We start from the raw sequence: 27,156 nt of genomic DNA, 5'->3' as shown, positions 1-27,156 counted from the left end.
AGCTTACATAGTCTCACTTTTAAATATTTAATAATTAAGAATGTGAGAAAGCAACATCAACCTTTAGAAGTCTCTATAGATGGGTGGGTTATCTCTCACATCAGTGACTCTTGACTTCCTGTAGAGAACCTTATAGAACTGCCAGAAAGCCACAGTCGAAGCTCTTAGTTTTATCTTAGTTCCTGCTCTCATTAGGCGCGTTCACACCGGAGTACTTTTTCCCGTTTAGTTCCGATTTTGCATTCACACCAAAAAGAGAACTTAGTTCATGAGAACTTTTACCCCCTTTTTAGTGCCTGCTAGAGAGGTGGTACTATCCTGGGGAGAAAAATGTTCACATTTCTGATTGGCAGGGCGAATTGCAAACCACGCCCTTTAAACCTCTGAAAAGTGTTGAGAAGCTGCCATTGTATTTGCTGGCATTAGCATTATTAGCATTAGCCCCGCGCACCAACAGAGAGCGAATAACTTATGGCAACACAAAATAAAACATGGGAGCGGTGGAGTGATGAGGAGGTGTCCACGTTCTGGCGATTTACTCGGAAGGCTTCAGTAGAAGCTGCTGGGAGTCCCAGCAGCTTCTATTGAAGCCAGTCCCCAACCCCGGGGACTTCCGGACGGGGACTTCGGGTGGCAGTATACGCCGTGAAGTTGTTTGCGGCCTGCCAGTAATGCAGCGTCCACACGGCGGCGTGCGTTTAAGCTTGCCGGTGAGCTTGTCTGAAACTCGACCAACAATTACCAATCACATGAATCTCCCGCCCTGGACACACAAGCACGCGGTTTGATTGGCTAGAGCTTGTACTGGCATATGATTTGATTGGCTGACGCTTCCGCCGAAGCTTCAAAAGTTGAACATTGCTCAACTTTTGAAGCGAGCAAAGCGTAGCAACGCTCCCACAATGCAGTTCGGCAAAGCGTGACGTCACCCCATTCACTTTAATACAGCTACACCATTGTTTGGTTTCCATGGTAGCGCGTCTCTTTAGTAGCGCGCGCAACTGAAAGTCTGAGAGGGTGAGGCAGATAGTCACAGAAAACTGAACAAGAATCGACAACTCGACCCTCTGCTCACTCCTTTCCTGTAAAATACAGGTCCAGTCCACACATATGCTCCATCAAGGATGGTGCTACAGGCCGCAAGGCATTGGATTTACAACTACAAAGCAGAAGAAGAAGTGACGTCAGCAGGTTCATTTTCATAATCTTCCCTCAGGGAACTTATTCCGGTGTGAACGCGATCTGCTCTTAGTTCCATGGGGGTGCTAAGTGCTGGGAACTAAGTATGGCAAAGTACTTGGTGTGAAAGAGGCTATTATCCTGCTTTAGCCTCTTGGTCTTTTAACCATCTTCGGTCCAGCCCTCATAATCAGCTGGTCATCTTCCTGATTGAAACTAAACTGAGTTTTATAAAATGAACTTACTTTTTCATGACTTCCTATAAAAAAAAAAAAATAATAATTGATACAAAAATCTCAAGGGAAAACTGGCTTCTTCTAGTGCAGCAAATAATTCTGTCTTACTTATGGTTGAAGAAGCAGGGGAATGTATCAAGGGTTACAGAAGTGCCGGATAAGATATGTTTTATTACCCAGTTCTGTAGGTAACTACAGGACCCCTGACCACATTGCCAGACTAATGAGGCACAATGTGTGTACACATAAGGTTAATGTTTGAAGAGACACATGCCATTTCTATTGGCTGTGGACCCTAAACCAGACACTTCCCTATGTTAGCATATGTCACTTATGTGCCTCAGTTCACATGACCTCTTTGTCGTCGGGAATAAAATGTTTTGATACTATTAAAACATGTGCCTATACAATCTACCTACCTCAACCGTTTGGGTACTTTTGTATATGAATTTTAACCTTTATAATCACTTGTATTTTTCGATTCTATGTTATACGAAGTATAAACAGGAGGGATATGTTGGAGAAAATGCAAGTTGTCTCCTCTTATGGGCCTACATTTATTGATACTGTGGGTGTGTATGACACAGACGAGACATATTTGTTGACTTTCTCTGCTCCTTCTTGCAAGAATAAATTAGTACCTGACTATTGATTCTCAACCTGGTGTAGAGCCATATTTTCCTAACAAATGGTGAATGTACGAATGGAGGGTTACACAATTAATATGGACAGTAAATCAGATGTTTGGCAAAAACTGAAAACTATAGTAGAAACACTCTTAACAGCTGAAAGATGCAGGGAAGTATTTTGGGAGATTTGCATCCTTGATAAACTTCAAACACGTGTGTTTTTTAGAAAGACAGAAAACAACTTATTCCCAGCGAGTTTGTTTATTTCTGGTAAAACAGTAAAACACAAACAAATTGTAAAATAATTATGCAAACACACTACTTCGCAGTTCTTGTTTCATATAAAAAAAATTGAAAAATATTGCTTTAAGTAGAAAAGTATGAAAATATAAAGATGTAAATTAAATAAAACCGAATGTCAAAAAGTTACGTTTTGCATAAAATATGTTTATCAGACTTAAGAGTTGAAGACTTTCCGAGCAATGTAAACAAATGACAATATTATATGTAAACTGATGAGAACAGATGTGACACATATACAGCAGTTACATAATGGACACATTAGTTGGAACACATTTATACAAAACTGGCAACTTCAATTTCCTCAATATTGCCTTTGCAGTACAAAAACACAAAATACATAATTTCTGTAAGTCTTTGCAAGACATCTTTTTCTTGAGGAATTTTGCAGACAGAAGACAATCTTCGACCTAAAAAGCTTGTCTACTTCCTGTCAAGTTATTTATCCACGGGTGGCTGCATCTTGTCCTTGTATTTCTTCTGAAAAGCATGGAAGACGTTGTCGGTCTTGGGGGTGGGAGGTATTAACATATTCTTCTCTTCTGGATTTTGATACCAAGCTTTATTTGTAATACCTCTTGCCCTCTTAATAGTTTTACTTGGGCTATTGTCCTTTTCTTCAACGAGGTCAGAATTGCCTGGGGAAAAAAGTATTTTAAAAAAACAAAATCACAACAGAATTCATTACCACTGATACACTGTAAAAGTTCAAGATTCCTGAGTTTGGCTGTCAAACATATTAATGCATGTAAATATATGCAGTTTTTTTTTATTCTGCGCACCAATGTCCACAAAGTGGCTTTTTTAAATATCGAATTGTTTTAATTAACAATGATATTTTCTTCATTGAATCTGAATTTAGCGCCTCTCTTTTGAACATGCCCATCAGAACTCTGACTAGTACATTGCAATTCTGTCCTAACACACAAGGCAATTTTTTGCTAAATACTAATAAAGACCTTTTGCCATATTTTTTTAACTTCCCGGGTGTGTATGACGATTCCTAAAATCCCTCATATGATTACATAGTTAAATAAAAATGTTCATCGATAAGATTTATTGAGTTTTCTTTTTAGTATGGTGCTTAAATTGCTCAATACAAATATTTACCTGGAAGAGGATCATCGTTTTCCTTTCTGCCATTAGAGCCGTCTTTGAAGTCGAAGGTTTTGGGTAAGACACCGAACTTCAGGACATCGTTCTTCAGGTGAGGCATCCCAGCACTGCTCTCATTTTCCTCCTCACTTTTCTCTTGATCTGAAGGCTGGGAGAGTGTGGCGGTGCGTCTCTTGGTCTTCTCCCCTACACGTTGGGACCTCCTCTTCTTCAGACTCAGGCATGGCCTAGTTGTTCCACTCAAGATCCTCGTTTCAGAGGAAATTGGCAGCTCCTCTGTGTTGGCGGGGTCAACCTTTTCAGCTTTCTTCAGACTTGGTACAGACGAAGTGGCTAGAGTACACTTCTGCGTTTTGAGTTTGTGTCTGTGCTTCATTTTGGTTGGTGGGAAAGATATCCTTGATTTTTCACAAAGCCTTCGCTTGTCTGAATGTTTCCTTGCCAAGGCTTTCTCAGACTCTCTCTTCATAGGACTGAGTTTAATGGTGAGAACAATCGGAGGGTTTTGCACTATCGCAGAAACAGCTTCGACAGATGACACGTGGCTCTTTCTGCTGCCCATCAAAACACACTTGTTTTGTGCTGATGAGCCAAACAGTACCAGTTGTACAGTTTGAGCGTTAGAGGCTGATGGTTCGTTATCAGTTGCACAGATGAAAACCTTCTCATTCGAAGCGCCCTCAAGGACACGCTGAGATTCAAAAAGGGGTTTGCGTTTCTTAGATTTCTGGAAGAGTGGATAACAAACATTGTGCTTAGTCTCTTCTCTCCTAAAAACAGCGTCATGTTTACCACTACAAGTTGTCTTTGGAGAACTGGTCGCAGCTTGAGTTTGTCCGTCCTCAGTTTTCCAATGATAACTTTCAGTCTTACTTTGTTCGGTTTCTTTTTTTTTATTTCTTGCTAGTTCCAAATCCTTTTCCAGGTCTGGCATCAGTTTGGGAACTTCATTATCACTGCCCGACAGATGATCTGTGTTTTCACTTATAAGTATAACGCTAGACTCGCTACTATTTATCCTTAGCTGGGAAACATTATTTGGATCATTGTCAGAACATGAGTGAGCTTTCTCATTATCTTCAGGTAAGTCAATGGTGATTTCAAGTTCATTGCAAATCTCAAGCAAATTAAGTGTCTCAACCCGATTGCCGACATTCTTGTCGCCCTCAGCGGGCTTCTTTCCTTCAGGGACAGTGTGGAATTTGCTGTCAGACCCGAATGCAAACAATTGATCTTCCTTATGTACTGCAATCTCTTCCATATCAAGGGTTTGGTCTGGTATATCTTCATAATTTTTCACACACTCGCATTTACTCAAAGAAGCAGGGTTTGACCCCCAAATTTTTTCCATAAACCTCACAACGCAGCAAACCTGGTCTACTGGAGAGAATGACTTGCTCTCCAGTAATGTGTTACTCAATGTGGAAACTGTATCCGTAGGCAGCTCACCCTCCACAGGGCTTTTTGTGACTCTCTTTGGTTGATTGTGTGTGTCCATAATTGTTGGCAGCTTGCTTTGTAATTGCTCATAGATGACTTTGGCCTCTGCTTGAGATAAAACTTGGATTTGAAAAGAGCAATGAGAGTCACTGGAATCGTCAATTTCTGTTCCATAAGGAGAAGCAGTACTTGTTGAATCGGCATCCACAGTTGAGTCTTGCTTTTCCTCACTCAATTCAATAATGCCAGGAATACTGTTGTCTATCTGGACCTGATCTAACTGGCTTTCACTCTCAAGACGATGCTTCAAAGACCTTGGTAAGTCAAACTCTTTGTCAATCTCATCGAGCTGCTCATTGACATTCAACCATGATGATGTGTAGGGTGGGGCTGAATAAACTTCATTATATTTGAGGACATGGCAGTGTTTGAGTTGCTCACTAAAGCGTCCGTCTACTTGTAACAGTCTGACAGAGTCTGGCGTTGCATCTTTGACATATTCATGAGCTTCCTTTATTAAATCCTTGAACCAGTCTGGATTTCGCATAGATACCATATCTTTAAATATGTCAGTTTGCCTTTTGTAGTCAGAGTCTAATTTCGCAAACCCATATGACTCTGTATGTGCTTTTTCTTCTTTTTGTATAAACTCAGTTAATGCGTTTAGTGTCCATGGTATTGTTGGGATGGAGGAGAGGTCAAGTACCTCTTTTGGATCTGTTTGCCTCTCACTTTGGTCCTTTTCACTGCTTTGGCTTACAGGCACTTTGGGGGTTACAGATTGTTCCACGTTTAGTGCCAATGGATGGTCTACTTGCATGTTTAAAGGCGATTGAGATACTGTGTCATTAGCAAACAACTGTTTTTTAGACAAGTCATGAGTCTCAGCTGAAACTAAATATGATTCAAAGGTATCAGCCTTGTTTGCTGCTGAATGCGTGATTGCAGATTTGTCAACAGACAATTGACTGACCGTGGTAGAACTGGTCTGCTTGCTGGCATCCTGGTAGCTTTCCTGCGACAATGGCTGCACAACAGCAACAGCTCTTGTGCGTCCAGGAGAAGAGTGAATGGAGCTGGCATTTGCCTTGACTGACGAGACTTTCTCAACCCATTCACGACTAATTGCTGCTGATGATTGAGTCTTCATTTTCTGTGAAGAAATGCCTTCAGGCAACTGCTTCAGATGAAGCGCATCCCTTAAAGACACAACATTTTTCGGGGGGGGACGGGCATAGGCTGCTATACTTCCATTTCCACCTTTATTTTGTTTTGCATAAAAAAACTTTTGTGCAGTGCTTTGCTGAAGTTGGACATCTTGGCTGTGCTGTGGTGACATGGGAATGTGGTTGTTTGTAGGCAAAGAAAGTCCAGAATTGATTGGCAAATACATGGAGGCATTTGAGTTATAAGAATCATTAGATGTCACAGGCTGCATATAATTATTAGACTCTGCCATTCTGTCCTGGCTGACAGACAGCTTTCCTTCAATAGAGAAACGTGTATCCTCTTCACTGTGTAGGAATACCAGAAGTTCGGCGATTTTTTTATTTTTTTTTATTTCCTGAGGTGTAACAGCAGAATGTTGAAAGCTTGTCTCATGCTGCCTGCTATATGAATTTGGGTTAATGGTAGAGGTAGCCTCTTCCCCATTGTAATGTGTCGAGTATTGTTGAGTTTTCGGACTTCGGTTGGAAACATGCACATTCTGTAAACTTGAGCGTGAGTTTGTTGTCGTGCTGTCGTTTCTGAAAGACTTAGACGTGGCTGCATCATAACTTGGAGGGGGAATTGGAGGGGAGAAACCATGCTGAGTGGCATTTGGCCTGTGATTAGGGTTATAAGGAGCAGGTCTTCTGTGTACGGCAGCCGCGTCAATCACCTCTACGTTTGGAGCCGGGGTAGCTGTTGTGTCGTATCTTGGAACAGGATATGTCGACGTTCCTTTATAGATTAAGTTATTCTGATCTCTAGAATTTTGGAGATCAGCTACAACATTACCATCCTGTGTCCTTTCTGGTTGATTCCCAAGAACTCTAGCTGATTGGTTCTGAAGATAAGACATGTCTTCCTGAGAGTATGTTGTTTTTGCTTTCATCATGTTGGGTTGACTTTGGATCAATGAATTCTGAGAATAGTTCTTATGAAAATCTTGCTGAAATCCATTAGAGGCAGGCAAACCAGGATTTCCTCTTTCAGTATTATTGGAGCGTTGCTCGTTGTTTCTCAACAACCTAAGCACATAGTTCTTGTTCCCCCAGCCTGACAGCTGATCCGAAACTGCCTGACGAGGAAGTGATATGGTCTGCCGATTTGATGGTTGTCTGTTTGAGTAAACTCCATCATGATGGTTGTAATTAGCTCTCGGTGGTTGTTGGACTCCTGTGTTCGCCGTCATGTACTGGTTATTTGCAATCCTAGCTTGCGGATTCATCATCGTCTCGTGGCTCACCTGAGCAGCAGCCTGTGATGCCTGAGAAAGTTGTCCCACCGGCTGGTACTGGCCATTAATCCAAAAAAAAGACTGCATTTTTTATCATCTGTTGAAGTACCAGAGTGAAAGCTGGTTTTCCTGAAAGAAGAACAAAAAACTATTAACATACCGTTAGGAAAATATCACTCGACACCGGGTTGAGAATCAATAGTCAGGTACTAATTTATTCTTACAAGAAGGAGCAGAGTTAAGTCACATACAAAGGATATGGTTCAACTCACACACATGAGGTATGCTGCTTAAAGGAGCAGAAGATAACATCAAGCTTATATAGTCTAAAGTGAGGAGGTAACAACAAAGTCGTAAATCGGGTTGGCATCAGCCGGTGTCGGGAAGGTGTCGGGACATCTCTGGAAAGTCACGTACTTCCTTTGCGCCACTGTTGCTCTTTGCCCCTCGAAGAAGTGAGGAGACAAAAAGTATGTGTCCTCTCATCTGTATCAACAACATGAATTATGCCCTGCCTTCTCCTATCTCAGGAGAGGCAGCTGAAAGGTCATACACCAACACACTCTCACTCCCTAAACATCCAGGAGCGATGCCTGGTCAGGGTCCAGTGGCGTGCAGTTGGGAAGCGCCGAGGCTCCTTCAGCCTCATAAACGGACGCAAAGAGCTTTCAACAGATTGCAATGTATTCCCATCGGCGGCGGTATTTGACGCTCATGGAAGCACCGCACCCGTTTATGTCGGCAGCTCTTAAAGGCAATGTGAGCGTCCATTCCCATTAGATAACGGAGAATTGTACACCCGGAAGTAAGTATTCTCCTTACTGTCGATGTATTTGGCAGTGATATCTCCACTTCTCATCAGCTCAAAAACACCAGATTACCTTTGTTAATTAAACGACATTGATAGGTTTAAATGCTTTTGTGTTTTTCCCCTTCAATTCTGAGAAACAACTTGTTTTCTCTGAAATGTGGAGCGCCAAAGAGACTACACTACCCACAATCCCCAGCTATTGTTGTGACGACGCCTGTCCGCTTTGCGACAAACCCCGTGATTAATCTTCAAGCTCTGGGATTGAATGTTCTTTGAAATGGAACGAAACCACGGCAGACTATTCAAAACTGGACTCGAACGCCCCCCCAAAAATACACATGCTGGCTATTGTGTTTCGCAACATGTTCTCTATGGCACGTCTCTACTGGGAATTGTAGTTTTAAAAGACGTTTTCCCCCAAATTAGAAGTTGACAGTATTAAACTGTGTACAGCCCTGGAGGTTTAGGCGATAGGAAACAAATTGGTGTGTACAAATTTAAAACACGTAATTACTAAATGGATAAAAATCGCTTGTATCCATAATGGGCAGCATTAATATATACCCGCATGACAGCTCATTGTTAATTTGTAATTCTACTCCACTACAATTCAGAGGTTAACCTGGTATTTTTACTCCAATACATTTATTTTAGATACTTTGCAGATTCTGATTAATGATGTGAAATATAAACAACCCTTAAATCAGACTTTAGTTACACCTGAGTAAAATTCAGGGAAAGGTGATTGTCAAGTGCCAACAATCAGGAGAGATATTTGATAGTTGGTGCTTGAGAAGACTAAACATTTATCTGCAGATCTCTATAAAGTATATTCATGAATCGTTATTCTCTACTAATAGTTAATTAAAAACTGTATATAATTGCTATTTTGCACATCCCTTTCAAGATTTCAAGATTTTCAAAGGTTTATTGACATATCATATACACAACTACGGTGTAGTTATGCAATGAATGAAAAACGTGGGTCACAGGTTCCTCAACAGTGCATTACAACACATCTATCAATGTGTGTGTTGTAGGAGACACCGCATACTCTGGCGGGTCGCTCTGAGGCCCCCCCTCTCTACTCGCGTGTCCTTTTGTGAATGGGTCAAATTAACAGAGGAAGAATTCAAAGCAATCAGGGTAAGGTTATAACAAATATGTTGATTTAATGGCAACAGATACAACAATACATCATCACGAAGTAATCCGGATTACCCCGGCTCTGGTTCCTCCCGCTGGGAGAACTTACTACCTTGTCTTGGCAGCAGGAGGAAGAGAGAACGAACCAAAGACAGAACAGGCATACATACAAAAACAACAGGAGGAGTTGTTTGGATGAGCCTCCCAGAGGGGTCATCTATTGGAAGAGACAAACGATGGCCTGTCGTAGCCAATCAGCGCGAGCCAGAGCCGACCCTTAAGTTTGAAGCAACACAAACCCATCTGGTGTTGTTGTCTTGCATTCCAGCAGCTTTCACACACACCCATCCTTGCATATCTTTAACGCACACACATCTTTCCTAAACATTTTTAACGCACACACATCTCACCAACAAAAGTTAATTGTTCTTGTAGCTTAAAGCCATCTCTGAACTTCCTTTCACCTCCAAAGTCAGCTTACTTGGAATGAATACATTTATTAATAAGATAAGAAGGACTATTGTCTCGTTTACTGTGTGACACAATTCTCAAGGCCTCTTTATGGGTCTGCAGGATATGCATCATTAACTAACAAGAATTTAATTGTATTATCTTTGAGGAAAATCTCCCTTGGAGTTCCCCTGTTAATTGCAAAAACCATTGATGATTAACACAGAGACAGAGGTCACAGGCTATACTAAAAATGGGACATTTAAAAAGGAATATACCAGAAATACGCCTTATTGAACTTTCTGCTATAACATGTTACTTTAATACTTCAAATAATACTTCAGTGTGTACCTCCACCATTAAACTGTCAAATTATGCACATTTCTTATTCTATCTACATACATAAGAGTATAATTAATGTGTATAATATCAGTTTAAATTAGTGCTTCAACACAGGAAAGCAATATATTAGACGTTAAGTACTTTGTCAGGCTTAATATTTATCTGTAGATAGATACCCCCAAAGCTTTTTTCTTATTTGAAAGAAGACCTTAACCTAAAGTATTCTTTAATGTGTTAATAAAGGTTAATTAGTTTGTCTGTTTTGCACATCCTCATATTAATATCTTTGTACATTGTGCACTAAACTGTTTTATTGTAGAGAACACTTACAGTATCTTCTTGATTTTTTATATTCTATATTTCTATCATTGACCTTCTACTTTCCCCCTATGAAAGTATGTACTCTTAATAAGTTTTTCATCAAATAACATTATTCAACAAAAATAATTCAATAACGTGCTAGGCGGTGCACACAGGGTACACACAGCATACTAATAACTTTGTATTATTAGTGTAGGACACTTATGTATGTATAACATCTGAACATGTGTAGTTTTATTCATATTTTTACATAATTTTACAGGATATTGCTATACTATTTCTCATGTTTTACTTCTACACATTAATATCTGATTTGTAAAATATCACAGACAGAAAGGTATATCCGTCATTTAATGGTAAGCTATTGAAATTGTGATTCAATAGATGTGTCTCCCATCACCCAAATCCCCTGACTATTCTCTCAACTCAGTATTTACATTCTTATTTTCAAAGAAAACCAGTAATATCTTTAAAAACGTGTATTGCCGCTAAAACACCCAATCAGCGAGCTGAGGCTCTTTCCTACGTCTGTTTCCGGTATTGTTCCTGTAATGAGAGTTCACATTTATGCTACATTGAAGGGTGGAATTGACTACACATCTTCAGAAACATAATTTGCTTCAGATATAACTCGTAGCAAATAAAGTATACAAATATAAGTAATAAAAAGATAAAACACTGGCATGTAATTTACGTTAGAATAAATAGAATGGTTTTGAATAATAGATGAGTAAAATCTACGTCACTTTGCAGCCCCGCCCACTTTTGGGGAAACCAACGCTTTCATTTGAATGGCGATCAAGCCTGAAGCCAGAGATCTTCTTTTACTGTCCTTTCTTCTTAGAGGAAGTACAGAAACACGTAACTCTGGATTTGTTTTAATGTTTGAGGTGCAATAAACGACACAGCAGCATTTTGGCATGTTAAAACTATTATTTTCTGCCTCGCTTATGAGAGTAACCGCTGGCAAAATTACCGACTCGCCAACTGATTTTAATTTAACCATATATCGAGCCCGATTTTCGATTTCAAATGTGACAATAAATGGCAAAGATATGTAGAAAATAAACGTATTTAAGATACGTTCATAACAAATTAATTGTTTAATTAACAAAGGTAATCTGGTGTTTTTGAGTTGATGAGTAGTGGAGATATCACTGTCAAATCAATCGACAGTAAGGAGAATACTTACTTCCGGGTGTACAATTCTCCGTTATCCAATGTGAATGGACGCTCACATTGCCTTTAAGAGCTGCCGACATAAACGGGTGCGGTGCTTCCCTGAGCTTCAAATACCGCTGCCGATGGGAATACATTGCTATCAGTTGAAAGCTCTTTGCGTCCATTTATGAAGCTGAAAAAGCCTCGGCGCGTCCCAACTGCACGCCACGGGACCCTGACCAAGCGTCGCTCTTGGACGTTTAGGGAGTGAGAGTGTGTTGTATACACAGTGCAAACTAAGTCACACACAGTGCATTAAAACCCATAAGAGGAGACAACTTGCATTTTCTCCAACACATACATAAAACAGCAGTGGAAAATTGTGAAACACATAATCTTACACTAGAAATGTCCTTGAAGTATTTTTGCAGCTATTCTTTAAGAATTCTGAGGCCTTGAAGGATTGTGCTAAAGAACGTCATGGGATGATATGGTTTATCTCCCTACAGGGTAAACATTTTCACATACATTGTCACATGCCTGGGCACCTGTATCGCTCGCACTTTTGTATGTTTGAATGAGCTAATTCCGTATATTCATCCTGGAGCAGATGTAATGATTGTGTCAGATTTTCTGTTTATCTCTTCGCAGCTGTGTCATACTTCGATGCAAAATCAGAGTCTGTCCTGTTTACACTCCAAACAAACACATGTTGTGGATCCGATGTAACACTCAAAACATTAAAGTATAAGACAAAGAGGACACATTAAAAACACAGACACAGAGATGGTTGAATGTAAATATTATCTTGCTGTACAGCAGTATAAGAGACATATTACTTGCACCAAACCAATGTCTCTAGACCAAGAAAATATCACAGGTTATATATACTTCAAACAGCATACATGGCAAAACCTTTTTCAGGGTTCTTACACCTTTTCCAAAGTCAAATTCAAGCACTTTTCAAGCATTTTCAAGGTGGATTTTCCAGCTTTTCAAGCATCTTACAGTTGTTGTAAATTACATATTTATATACACATACTCAAATGATTATTTCCCTACCTCACATTAAATCAGATGTTCTTTATGCTATAAACAACCAAATGTGTGTTTGTTGATAGCTTTCTACACGAGGATGAAAAATTAAAGAAAAGAAAACTAAGTTTAATATTTAAAAATTAGTAAACCATCTGTACGTAGACTGGGCATCCCATATAACCTGTCTGAGCCAATATACAACAATCAGCCAAATAACTTTTCAATACATTATTGATTACTATTTTTGAGGTACTTTTAGGTTGGCAGTAAACATAAGTCAGAGGTAAATGGTGTACTTTTGCTCCACTACATGTATTTATTTAATCCCTTTAGTTACTTTACAGATGTGGATGAATGATGTGAAATATAATCAAGTGTTAAATCAGACATTAGTTCCACCTGGAGTAAATCCACAAGCTACCCTGCGGTATACAAAGTCATTCAAACTAGCTGCACCTTCACCAGCTTTGAGAACACTTTCATGATCAATCATTATAAAACATATCATATATATTATTCTGAAATGGACCAATCTGCACAATGATTACTTTTACTGTCGCTACTTTAACTATATTTTGATGAGAATACTTTTCTACTTTTACTTGAGGAACATTTTGAATGCAGGACTTTTACTGTAACAGAGCATTCCTACACTCTGGTACTTCTATTTTTACTAAAGTACAAGATCTGAGTACTTCTACTTTTACTCAAGTACAAGATCTGAGTACTTATACTTTTACTCAAGTACAATATCTGAGTACTTATTCCACCTCTGGTAGTGTATTAGCCTGAATTGTAGCCACAAAATCACGCAGAGCTGCATACAAAATAGACTCACAATGGTAACAAGTGGAAAATAATATTTACAAATGTGTACAATGATTTGTATGTAATTTTGACTACTCAAGACACCTGACTTATACATCTTCAAAGGAAGACTGTGTTCATTCTGCAATTACATGGAATTAAAGCAAAATGTAGTTTTACTTGTATAATACTTCAATTTTATATAAAAGACAGTTTGTTTTCATCTGTTTTTAAATAAACAAAGTATTGGCTTTCAGAATATTAAACTTTTTTCGGCAAATTCAGATGATAAATACAACTTTGAAGCTTGTAAAGGCATAATTACTTGCAGAGAACGGACTAATGTAACATCACAGCAAGCATAACAACAGCCAGTGTTTCTTGTAAGTGTTTCCCCGGTACACAAACGCAAAAATACAGAAACACACTCGCGAGCTTCCCCCAGACCAGTAATACAAACTAAAATGTGTCTTCGGTCAATGTGACTGATTTCCATAGAGCAAGTCACATTTGGTTTACGCACGAAACATACTACCAGTAGAAATACAATAGAGTGTTGAATCAATAGATTATATTTCGTGACTATAACACGAAATGCCGTGAGTGCTTCATCCTCTGAACACCACACGATGGCGGACTGTAACGCACATAACATAGGTACGCTCCTCTGAAATGATTGTCCCCTTCAATTATTATTATCCCTCAATCGAGTTCGCTATTCAGCTCGCTTACGTTAGCTTAAACAAACGTAACATGCAACGTTAGCCTAATCTAAAATGCTCTACTACGGCGTACCTTTCATGTGGCTCATCAGCGCAGACTCTCGCATCGTTATTTTTGCAAACTTTGCAGGAGGCTACTCGTGGGCTTGACCGTCGTCTTAGCCATGGCTTGTATTTGTCTTCTGATAGCCAACGCTCGTTGAAACTGCAACCTCCTGGCACACTGTCATCTATCACTCTCATCAGAATGCCCAGGTCACACGTAACACAAACACTTGCAGGTCGCGCGCATAGCGCGGGAAGGCCGCAGCGGAGCTGTTTTATGTAGAAGCAATTAGTTTCTTTTAATATAAAAAGCTATCTATTCAGTCAGATAGCAATTTATTGTAAAAGTAAAGCATTTACATTTTCAAGCACTTGTACGAACCCTGCTTTTTATGACCTTATACGATCATATATTGCATCCTCTGTCCCCTCGGACCTTAAATAATCCCAGGTTCGATGAACTTGTTCAGCAGATAACACACATGCCAATGTAAACAGCTATTGATCATGGTAATAGGTTGGCCTCTTTCAAGGAAGCTAAATTAATAACTCACTAGCATGGCTTAAAATACATGTTTAAATAAAACTCTATACAAATTTTATAGCCACAAAAAATACACTCCAAACAAACACACTCAAAATACACATTTCATACTGTGTTGCTTTAGTGGAACACAGGGTTCCTTGTCTTCCTCTATTCTGCTACAAACTATTTGTGGGTTTCTTCTTCTGTTGCTGCGTACCTTCTCCAGTAATTTGAAACATATCTTAGCACTTAGCATGATGCGTCTTTGGTTTATTTTTACTATGCTTCAAATAGGCCTGTCGCGATAAGCAATTAATTGACTTATCGTACGATAAATAAAAATGAACTCGATAACTTTTCTGACTTCGATAAATTGTCGTTTACATGTGCGTTTGTTTAGATGAAGATGTGATCGGCCACTCTACCGGCCCGGTGCACTGTGAGGGGCGGGGCTCACACACAGCCAGGTCAGGACACTCTGCGTGCAACAGTGTAGCAGCCAAATGAATAATATAGAGACAAGCAGGAGACAACGTGTGACTTACTCGAGGGGAATTTGAAGTTAAATGGAATTGGTTGCAAAACCAATGTATACTACAGTAAACCAAAAATATTGTTTAAAACTGGAGAGGTTTACAAATATGCATAAATAAATAAATGTTAACTAAGATATAAATGAATCACAAAAATAAAACGAGTTTATACAGTTCTTACATGTATTTGTTATTGGCTATGGTAGGTTATTGGTTATGTTCACATACTTATTTGATTAATAAAATGCAAACCGATCTTTTTCATATGGGTGTTTAGAGTTGTACCCCCAGATCAGTCTCTAGTAATTGGGCGCTCAAAGTGCACCAGATTGAAGCATTTTACTTTAAAATGTTAAAAAAAATATTCTCAGGGGGGGGGACCCCCGGACCCCCCTAAAGGATGTGAAGTCCATCCCCCAATTAAAACATGTTCATGCAATACTAAATACATTTGAAGCCTTTTTATATAAGCTGTCCACCATGTCAATACGTTTCTCTTTTTGTGGTGTAGGCTATTGGTCTTTTGTAGAGGTTTTTCATTGCCAGCTAAAATCTTGCCTAGGGCAGCAAATTGGTCAAAACCGGCCCTGGTGTCATCCCCACAGCACCCCCCATTTGAAACATGTTCCCACGGCTATGACCACCCCATTCCGTTTTCCCAGCCGGGAGCAAACATGGCAGCTGGAGATGGAGAGCCCCCACCTTCCCGACAGTTTACAATCAAAGATGCATTTAATCTTTGAATTACAGATTTGGATATGGCCTGTTGAGGCGTCTGGGTCTTTGTATGGAGAGTGGACTGTACACTTGACTGTTGTTTTAAGGAGACAATGTGTGCTCATATTTATTTATATATACATATTTATTTATATATATATATATATATATAGATATTAGGGCTGTCAAACGATTAACATTTTTAATCAGATTAATCACAGCTTAAAAATTAATTAATCATGATTAATCACCATTCGAACTATGTCCAAAATATGCCATTTCTTTATGTATATTGTTGTGGGAATGGAAATATAAATGAAAGAAGTCGGATATATCCATTTAACATATACAGTATGTATGTATGTATGTTTATTATAAAATTGTTCTGTGTGTCAAAATGAAAGACAGCCCACACACCTATCAATCATCAAACCGTGGGGTCTTATTTCATTACGTGTTGATTTCTATCAACACGTAATGTTGTATCGATGTATATAGAGATGTACTACAGCAAAAGTATTCTCCGTCAGGACTTCCTGCAACAACACCACGCCGTTATCTTGATTCTGATTGGACAGAAGACATTATCAAAGATGTTCTATTGAGAAGATACGGAGCCCCTAAAGGGACATGAAAAAAAAAAAAAAAAAACAGAGAGAGAAAAAGAAAAGTCAGGATAACGGGTTAGTATCTCGTGCGCACGAGTTAGTTTCTCGTGGCAGTCCGCCACTGGCTCTGTGTGTGTGTTCTGAGTGTTTGTTCCCCTATAAAAAAGCTGCGGGGGAAGCAGGTACTCTGCGAGTCACGGACATTAATTCATAGATCAAAGCAGACTGGTTTACAAACTCTCCTGTTTTGCCAATCCGGTGCTTAAACCAATAGCTCTACACCCCTGGCCGAAATGTCCATAAAATTAAGTCTGACTTCAAAATATAGTCGATCTCAAATAATGTATGCTCTGTCATTTCCCCACGTAAACATAACAGTCTGCAATGAAATGGTTGTCTAATGTGTGTTCCACTTCCTCCTTGGTGCATCGGTAACTTTCTCAAAAAAAATAAGGTCAGGAAAACGGATTTGTTTCTCGTGCGACGATCACTACGTGACAAAAGGTTTTCAAAACCGTTTCTAGTCTTCGGTATTTCCAGACAAGTGACTACTGAAATCAATCTTACTAATTGCTGGCTGTGCAATTTACTCGGCGCGAGTTGGCGGACTTTATTTTGCTTACTTTAACATCATTTTTCATGGTGGGGCTAAGCCATTTCTTGGTATGGCTGAAGCCTACCCTAGCCATACCCTGGCGTTGCCAATGGTATGGGATGTATGGGGCTTAAAAATATTTTAACGAAATTAATTCAAAAGATTAATTACCGCTGTAAACGCGATAATTTTGACGGCATTAATATATATAGATAGATAGATAGATAGATAGATAAATAGATAGACAGATAGATAGATAGATAGATAGATAGAGAGAGAGAGAGAGAGAGAGAGAGAGAGAGAGAGAGCTCTGTTTTCCAGCCTGAGTCTATTTAATGTATTGTTTTGGTTCTGTGTGATTTAATTTGTTTTCTATACAAATTTGTTATTATATATAATTTATATATTTGAATATTATTTCACATTTAATTTGCAATGTTGAATGTTCAATAAAAAGTTATGTTTGGCAGGATGTACTTGAATTATTATTATCATTATGTCAGTGGTCTAAAATGGTCTTACAACGGTGCCGACAATATTATCGTTTATCGCAATAATTTCCGGGAATATTTATCATCCAACAAAATTAATGATCGTGACAGGCCTAGCTTCAAAGCATAACTGCCAACCAAGTAATGTAAAACTCATACCCATACCCTATTCTATAAGACTCGAGACTGTTCAATCAAGTGCAAAAAGATAAGCTACATAAGACACTCTTAACAAAGTGCCATATACACCATATTTCAGGTCTATCTGACTATCCAAAAGCAAACAAACCTAAAAAAAAAAAAACAAGACATGATACCTGTGACATATGAGTTACTGTAAAAATGAGAAACAAACTTGTTTCACAGAATATGGAAGCAGTTATTTGGTTGCAATTAGTTTAATTTCTATCTTGTTTATTCTTTACAGTTGGCAAGAGTCACCCCTCCCCAAGATGCAGGATGCTCTGTTTTATGTCCTCTGTCTAAAGAAACAATAAACACAGTTAGTAGTTATGAACCATGCAGTTCAATTGTGGCTGTCAACCAAGCAGCAAACTCTGGGGAAGAGCCGGGACGCTAATACGGAAGTGCCTCCAACTGCAGTTCATCTAGTGGCCAGTAGGAGCAGTCTGCAGAAGGGAGCAATTTCCATAGACCCCCATGTTAAAATGCCCAACTTTACAGCAGAAATAAACATGTTTACATCCTGGTTCAAAAAACCACATTCTCTGTATAGTTAGATCCCCCCTTCATGAATATGGATTGGGGGGGTGCATTTTTTCTCAACTCATCTGTTTAATTAATATTAAGCCTTAAAGCTTTTGCATAAATTAGGGCGTGGTCACTTTGATGGACATGTACATGCCTCACTGTCAGCGAACAACAACTTGTCCACTCTGCTAGGCTACAACCATAGAGGCTACAACGTTAGTTAGTTGTAGTTACTGTACTTTACCCTTTAGCTTTAGCCGTGTTCGTGGTGATTTTGCCTTTTAGGGAATATTGTTACAAATACCAGACAATTAAAATGTTGTGCTGTGCGCTTGAATGTACTAACAGAACTTCCAAGAAGTCTAAAATGATAATATTATACATGTCCCGTTCGCAGGTGTTTGTGTGCTTGGTAGCTTAGCTTGTTACTTATTAGCCAGCTAAGGACGTAACCCTTTATACATTTTAATTTATGATTCAGCCTTGGGTAAGACTTTTATAGTCTATGGCTATGACGCCCATAATGCTAAACGGGAGCAAATGTTAATAGGGGACCCAATTATCCCAGTGGTGGCCGCCGGAGCTAACGGAGCCACAGAGGGCTAGCTCCAGCCGGCGTCCCGGAGCTAGCCCACTGCGGCTCCGTTAGGTCCGGGCGGTGGAGTCCGTGTTTTCTTAACGTGTGAATGACAAGCATTAAGAATAACAAAATATAGCTAATTCTCTTGCAGATTGTCTCATTTGATTATGAATGTAACGTTTATATAGGGGAACTACACTGTTAGCAGTAACTTGGTATGCATGTATTTCATGTTAGCTTAGCTTCTTAGCCTGAGCTAGCTCTGTTTACTTCCAGTTCGGAGGCAGCAGGTCCCGCCTCGGCTCCGCCTCTTTGCCCTTATTTGGAGCAGGCGGGATTAGACTCTGACGTCGCTTTCAAGCCGTTAGTGGCCGACTCCGCCTACTAAGGGCTTCTCGGCAACTCTGCAGAATCCTATGGGTGACGTCACGGACACTACGTCCAATTATATATACAGTCTATGCTGTCAACATAAAAGCAAACAGAAATGTATTTTAACAATACTTTCTTAAACAAATAAACGCACTTGTCATGAAGCAGGTTTTCCACAATAAGGCTACATTATATAAATCAACAAATATGCGTTGTAACCGGCAGGAAAACCTACACATATACTTAAGTTGTTTTTTGCACAAAGAAATAGTTTATTGACAAAGAAACTGCAAATAAACAATGCATACTGCTCTCAAGGACAGTCCAAAAACTACATTGTAGGGAAACAATTGAGACGTGTATCACCCATAATGAAGTAAAACTGCACTTTTTTTACAGGTATGTTTTTTAAAGTAAATTATACAGTATGTCTGTGCAATGGTGTAAAGTAACTAAGTACATTTACTCAAGTGTACTCAAGTACAATTTTGAGGTACTTCTACTCCACTACAAGTCAGAGGTCAAATGTGTACTTTTAAATCTCCTACATTTATTCAAGTAACATTTTGATTGCAGGAGTATTCCTACATGTTGGTACTTATTTTACTTAAAGGTCACCTATTATGCAAAATCCACTTTTTCATGTGTTTTAAACATAAATATATGTGTCCCGTCTGTGTTAAGAGAGTCGGGAAGTTTCAAGAAAATATATTCTCTCTCTTTTTGTCCTGTCCGGAAATGAGCAGATCAGATTTTGGCCACTTTGTGATATCACAAATGTGTTTTTTTTGGGTTGTGCAACTATTAGCCAATAACCAACCAAGGTAACACCCGCCCACCTTATCAACGAAATCTCTTCCTAGTGCACCATTGTTTTGTTTTTTTACCAAACACTCTGCAGAGGGGCATGGGGGAGTGGCAGCTCATTTGCATTTCATGATATGTTTTGTATATCTGAGACCTATAATATATTGTTGAAAAAGAGTATAATATGGGACGTTTAAGAAAAGAAATCTGAGTAACACACACACCCCTGGGATCACACAGCTCCACACACTAAACTCCAGTCCGGTGTGCAAAATGTGGCTACAGCAAGGTGCCTGTCCTCTTTTGATCATTTCAGATCCTTTCTTAAATCACATTCAAACATAAACAACAGGCACCTCAGAGGGTCAAACAGTGCACAGTAAACTCTACCAGCATGCCTGCAGTCTCTACACACACGTAAATGACACATCTATAAGCACAGTCCTCACATACAACACCCTCACAATTCGTATCAAGAGTCTTAATTTCAGTATAACTGAAAGGTTTCCTCACCATTGTATTATTATTTGTTAGTTGGTTCATCTCCACCAAATCCCTCAGCTGATTCTATGGATAGCAAGGGGCACAAGCAGGGCCGTATGCACCATAGAGGTCACCGAGGTCCGGACCTCTGTAATTTTTTCAAGCTGTGTATACAACTAAACTTGTGAAATAACTGCATTAAACGGGGTTCTTTGTAGTACTTCCATTTACTGACAATGGGGGCGCTGCATAACTACGTAGCCTCGATTAAAGCAAACAGAAGAAGAGGACATGCATCAACAAACCACCGCGTGTTTCTGTTCATCAGGACATCTTATGACCAGCAGATTCTGTGTGAACGCTCTACGTTAGTCAGTGGACGTCCGACAACATGCACACTAACTTATATTGCAGCTATAGGCTATACTTTGGTTTAAATTGCGTGAATAAACTAGCTAGCTAGAGAGTTAAAGTTAATTACATTCATCCAATGTCAGAAGGATTACCTTTTAATAAACATTGTAATGCTTTTCTTTCATTTCAATTTGAGTAAAACATTGGAGATATAACATTGTATTGTTTTCTTTTTACACTGGCTCAGATATAATGAAAAGACTACGTCAGTCGAAGCTCAGCTTTGGTAAGGAAGAGAAAGGAAAGGCAAAGAAAGACAGAGAGAGAATATGATGGAAATAAGGGAGGAACTGCAGGTACAGTCACACAAAATTGCTGAATTGCTTTTAAATCACTGGCAGGAGCGACAACGCGGAGGAGCAAAAAGTGAAGAACGAGGGAGAGATTGAACAAAGAGAAAGAGTAGAGGACAGAGAGAGAGTAATGAACAGGAAGAAGACAGAGAGACTAAAGAAGATGGAAGAGAGGGTGCCGGTTATGGAAAGGAGAAAGACATGGAAAAATGTTGACAATGTTTTGTGATCATTTTAGCCTCAACTGATGCATTACACTTTCGAAAATAATTTATGCTGCAGCCCACTGACATGGTTTGAAATCAATATATTATCCAATGTGTGACCCCCCACTAGGGCTGTCCCGAATACCATTTTTGGGCTCCTGTCACGATTCTCATGTTATGTCACGTTTATAGTTTTGTAGGTTTGGGTGTTTTTGCTGTTTTCCATGTCATGTTTTCCTTTGGGTTATTGTCTGGTCCTTTCCCCTGTGTTTTTCCTCTTGTCATTAGTTTCCCTGGTGTGTCTAATTGTCTGATTATGTTCACCTGGGCCCCTGTGTTTTCTCCTCCCTCCTCACCTGTGTCTTATTGTGTGATTGAGTCTGGTGTGTATTTAAGTTCTGGGTTGTCTGTCTGTCTTGGTCGGTTCGTCTTGTTCCCTGACTAGTTCTGCGGTGAGTGTTCTGTTTTTGTCATTGTACATATATCTCATAGCCTTGAAATAAAGGAAGTTCAGTTTATATCTGCATTTGGGTCTTGTTTGTTTCACGCACCGTGACAGTACGAACCGACCTTAAAATGGACCCAGCAGATCTTTTGAAGCTACAGGCGGAACGTCTTGGATATTCTCTGGAGTATATTTTTTATACGTGGAAAGGCGCCTCATCTAGACGGGGTAGAGAGGCTGTGTTGAAGGAGGCACGTCAGGAGGTTGCTCGCAAGCCCTGGCTCTGGAGCTTGTTGCCCGAGTGGCTTAGGATTTTTTCACGTAGCCCTGAGAGCCAGTCCTCATTTTCTGACCCTTTCTTGGGGTCTGGTCTGGAGTTTGGGGGTCCACGAAGCCTCCAAAAAACTCCTAAGAGACGCAAGGCCAGGGTTCCGCGCCCAACAGCCATGGTTCCGGCTCCAGCGCCAGACCCAGCAGCCGTTGCTCCGTGCTCCAGTGCCGGCCCATGCAGCTTTCCTTCCATACTCCATTACCTGGCTTACACAGCCAGGGTCCAGGCTTCTGCTCCGCGCCCAGCAGCCAGGGTTCCGGCTCCAGAACCGGACCTTACAGCCATGTTTCCGGCTCCAGAACCGGACCTTACAGCCATGTTCCCGGCTTCAGTGCCGGCTCCAGTAACCATGTTCCCGACTCCGGCCCCTCGTCACCTGCTGACTCATCGGCCGACGCCAGCTCCTCGAGTCCTGTCGGCGTACCGGCCGACTCCAGCACCTCGTCTCCGGTTGGCTGTCTGTCCGACGCCAGCTCCCCGAGTCCTGTCGGCGTACCGGCCGACTCCAGCACCTCGTCTCCGGTTGGCTGTCCGTCCGACGCCAGCTCCCCGAGTCCTGTCGGCGTACCGGCCGACTCCAGCACCTCGTCTCCGGTTGGCTGTCCGTCCGACGCCAGCTCCCCGTGTCCTGATGGCTGTCTGTCCGACGCCAGCTCCCCATGTCCTGATGGCTGTCCGCCCGACGCCAACTCCATGTCTTGTCACGTTGGAGGTCCCGCAGACTACTCTTCTGCCGGGGGTCCTGCCAACCCCATGTCCTGAGCTGTTGGAGGTCCCGCAGACTGCTCTTCTGCCGGGGGTCCTGCCAACCCCATGTCCTGAGCCGTTGGAGGTCCCGCAGACTACTCTTCTGCCGGGGGTCCTGCCAACTCCATGTCTTGAGCTGTTGGAGGTCCCGCAGACTGCTCTTCTGCCGAGGGTCCTGCCAACCCCATGTCCTGTGTCGTTGGAGGTCCCGCAGACTACTCTTCTGCCGGGGGTCCTGCCAACCCCATGTCCTGAGCTGTTGGAGGTGCCGCAGAATGCTCTTCTGCCGGGGGTCCTGCCAACCCCATGTCCTGAGCCGTTGGAGGTCCCGCAGACTGCTCTTCTGCCGGGGGTTCTGCCAACCCCATGTCCTGTGCCGTTGGAGGTCCCGCAGACTACTCTTCTGCCGGGGGTCCTGCCAACTCCATGTCTGGTCCCGTTGGAGGTCCCGCAGACTGCTCTTCTGCCGGGGGTCCTGCCAACCCCATGTCCTGAGCCGTTGGAGGTCCCGCAGACTGCTCTTCTGCCGGGGGTCCTGCCAACTCCATGTCTTGCCACGTTGGAGGTCCCGCCAACTACTCTTCCGCTGGGGGTCCTGCCAACTCCATGTCCTGTCGCGTTGGGGATTCCGCCAACTGCTCTCCTGCCGGGGGTCCTGCCGGTCCTGTGTCCTCTTCCATGGGGGATCTTGCCGACACCGGCTCCTGACCGGCCTCCGGAGCTGTCTGGTCTTCAACCCTCCTCGGACTCTGCCTTGCCCCCGGGCCGTCCGCCCGAGATTCCCTGCATGGACTCTGCCTTGCCCCCGGGCCGTCCGCCCGAATTCCCCTTTTTGAACTCTGCCTTGCCCCTGGGCCGTCCGCCCGAATTCCCCTTTTTGAACTCTGCCTTGCCCCCGGGCCGTCCACCCGAATTCCCCTTTTTTTAACTCTGCCTTGCCCCCGGGCCGTCCGCCCGAGACCCGTCCTCCAGACCCCCTCCACCCACCCTGCTGGATTTTTGTTTTTTTGGGACGTCTGGAATCCGTCCCTTGAGGGGGGGGTTATGTCACGATTGTCATGTTATGTCACGTTTATAGTTTTGTAGGTTTGGGTGTTTTTGCTGTTTTCCATGTCATGTTTTCCTTTGGGTTATTGTCTGGTCCTTTCCCCTGTGTTTTTCCTCTTGTCATTAGTTTCCCTGGTGTGTCTAATTGTCTGATTATGTTCACCTGGGCCCCTGTGTTTTCTCCTCCCTCCTGACCTGTGTCTTATTGTGTGATTGAGTCTGGTGTGTATTTAAGTTCTGGGTTGTCTGTCTGTCTTGGTCGGTTCGTCTTGTTCCCTGACTAGTTCTGCGGTGAGTGTTCTGTTTTTGTCATTGTACATATATCTCATAGCCTTGAAATAAAGCAAGTTCAGTTTATATCTGCATTTGGGTCCTGCTTGTTTCACGCACCGTGACAGCTCCGGATATTCGGTAGTAATCAGCAGCGAATATTCGGCCCGCGCGGGGGGCGCGTAGTAATCAACAGCGAACCGCTTCAACACGTGTATTCACAGCATTCATTTTGTTATTCTACAGTATAGTTGTTTTATAGTATATATATATATATTTGTTAATGTAACCCAATTTGTGTTCTTTGAAATTGAAAAGGATATCGCATTGTGTTTGTTACTTTCGTTGCAGTTGTATACGTCTTAAGTGTAATTTGGCTTGGCTTCCTATTTATGGTCATGCTTTTATTTTGAAGGAGAGGTAGCACTGTTGACAGGAAATTGTTATTGCTTTGGAAACAACATGACGGAGATTAACAGAGAAAATTAATATCTACATATAAAGACGGAGAAAGTAAACGATAACGTTTACGGTTAAGTGTTAGCACCCCCCGAAGAGGCACAAGCTCTTACGTTTGATATTGGAGATTTCAATAAATTCAATTTGAAAAAGAAAACGGGAAAAAAACGAAAAAACAAACAAAACGAATATCCGAATAACTAAATTGAAACTCGAATAGTACTCCAACGAACGAATACAGCCCTACCCCCAACAGGACTTAAAAAGCACCTAACTAGATCGTGAAAATCCCCAAAATCTCGGGGGGTATACACCCGATTCCCCCTAGCATGTTTGGACCTCGGTATTTAGGAAATCCTGGATACGGCCCTGGGCAGAAGGCGTGAGCTGTACACTATACTCAGATATGAACCCCCATGGTCTACTTAATATGGTGCATTAGATCAGAATATGAATAATTTAGTTGATAATCTCACATATCACTGCTCAGACTCAACTCTCACCGTTTAATCGGAGCGGATCACAGTTTACCACAGCTGAAGACTTCTCCACGATGCTTTCGGCTGTGCGTAAATAACGTGTGCTTCACTTGTAGGCTGAGGGTACACACAGGTCTCATCTGGATTTGGATAAACATTAAGAACGATGTACAGTAATAAGTCTGGCAAAATAACTGGTTTAAATGATTTATTAAAGCTTGCAATGTTTTTGAACAGACAACCCAGGACACCTCAAGTGTAATTTCCTACTCCTGTAAACTAAACGTCCTGGTATCGGAATCGCAAACACAACCTCACACACTCGTACTGAATATGCATCAAAGTGTTCCTATGGAGCCACATTCACCAAAAGATGAATGTCAACGCTGAACGAATGGTTTATTATCATACTAGTCATTTTAAATTCTCAGTTATTCAGAATCAGAATTCCTTTATTAATCCCGCCGCGGGGAGGTTGCCAACGTTACAGATAAAGTGACATAGCGGATAAAAGCCAAGCAATAAATAGTTATTGCTGTTAAGTGTAAAAGCCCACATTGGAAATAAAAAAGTAAAAACATAACATCATAATTGCGTCACGGTATGGAGGACTATGTGTAGATTGAATGAATGACAAATTATGAGTAGACTTTACTATATTACGTCGGTTGCTCGGATCGAAAGAGCAAAACTGAAGTTAATCAAATAAAGTTAAACCACAGGAACTTTTTTTTTGACGTCATGCGGTTGCTGTATAAACAATCTCACACAACACTTGGTAACTTACTTTATATTCCGCTGCCGAAGTCCAACTTCCGCTGTAACGATAGTAAACTGCAGAAAATATCGCAACACGTTCTTTCTGGACTTCATTCCTCCATCATACATCTGCGGTACATCCATGCGCAGAGGGCAAGGGTGTTCGGGGAGTGACGGACAGAGTCTAAAAAGGAGAGACTCACATCAAGAAGTTTAGAGCGTAGAGACCCTTCTATGTGTGACGTCACCTGCACGAGGAGGGCGTTCCCTGAGTCATGGGCGAGTCTCTCTCTCTCTCTCTCGGCGCGCGCCTCTGTGCGTGCCGAGAGAGAGAGAGGGGGGGGGGGGGGAAGAGAGACAGTGAGGTATAATAGAATAGAAGCTTTTCAATTCTTAAATTTCCCCTCCTCGACTCCCCTCCTCGACTCCTATCCTCGAGACTTAGTCCCGCCCACAGGAGATGCGAGTGAAGGACTGAGGAGGGGAACCGAGGAGAGAGGAGGGGAAGCAGCAGGCAGTTAGAGAAATGAGAACTCCTCTCCTCTGAGCGGTCATTTTAAAGAGACGTCCATTAATGATGACAGGAGGCACAGCCGCACTCTGTGATGGACAGATGTGTTCATGACGACTTATATATTTACTTTGAATTCATTGAGAGTGCGGTATAATGAGACAATAACAGGCTACAGATGCGGACACACACACACAAATATATTTATATAAATATTATATACAATTTAAAGTATGAGAGCACTCTCATAGTAACGTAACACAATCAGAGACTGGATATATCCGCCCCTCTCTCTGGTCGCTGAAATGGGGAATTTAAATTACGCGCCAAAAGTTGTATTTATAAGGATTAAAAGTAAGCAGAGGACACCAAACCAACTGAGACCCGTCTGTCCACCGCATCTAAGCACTGTACAACACACACACCTAAACACTGTACCACAAACACACCTACACACTGTACCATACACACCTACAGCTCCTAAATCAGGCTACAGCCGTTGTGTATTTTATTATGTGAAGCACTAAATGGTCTTAGAAAAATATCGACTCTTTTTTTGTAGTTATCTACTAAACTAAAGCAAATA

The 27,156-nt window shown here is 41.3% G+C and overlaps 1 protein-coding gene across 1 annotated transcript; it reads right to left on the bottom strand.

The window, feature by feature from the left end:
- Positions 1-55: 55 nt before the first annotated feature.
- Positions 56-26,235, bottom strand: amn1 (antagonist of mitotic exit network 1 homolog). Its single transcript, XM_079679979.1, has 3 exons — positions 26,088-26,235; positions 3,455-7,472; positions 56-2,982 (listed from the first exon to the last, which is right to left on the bottom strand). Exons 2-3 carry the CDS (start codon positions 7,428-7,430, stop codon positions 2,783-2,785), a joined length of 4,176 nt encoding a protein of 1,391 aa, XP_079536105.1. The 5' UTR covers positions 7,431-7,472; positions 26,088-26,235; the 3' UTR covers positions 56-2,782.
- Positions 26,236-27,156: the final 921 nt, after the last annotated feature.

This window comes from Notothenia rossii (assembly GCF_949606895.1).
Source record: "Notothenia rossii genome assembly, chromosome: 5".
Classification (NCBI taxonomy): Eukaryota; Metazoa; Chordata; class Actinopteri; order Perciformes; family Nototheniidae; genus Notothenia; species Notothenia rossii.
The sequence above is the reverse complement of the archived record's forward strand: the minus strand, read 5'-3'. Positions and strand labels throughout refer to the sequence as shown.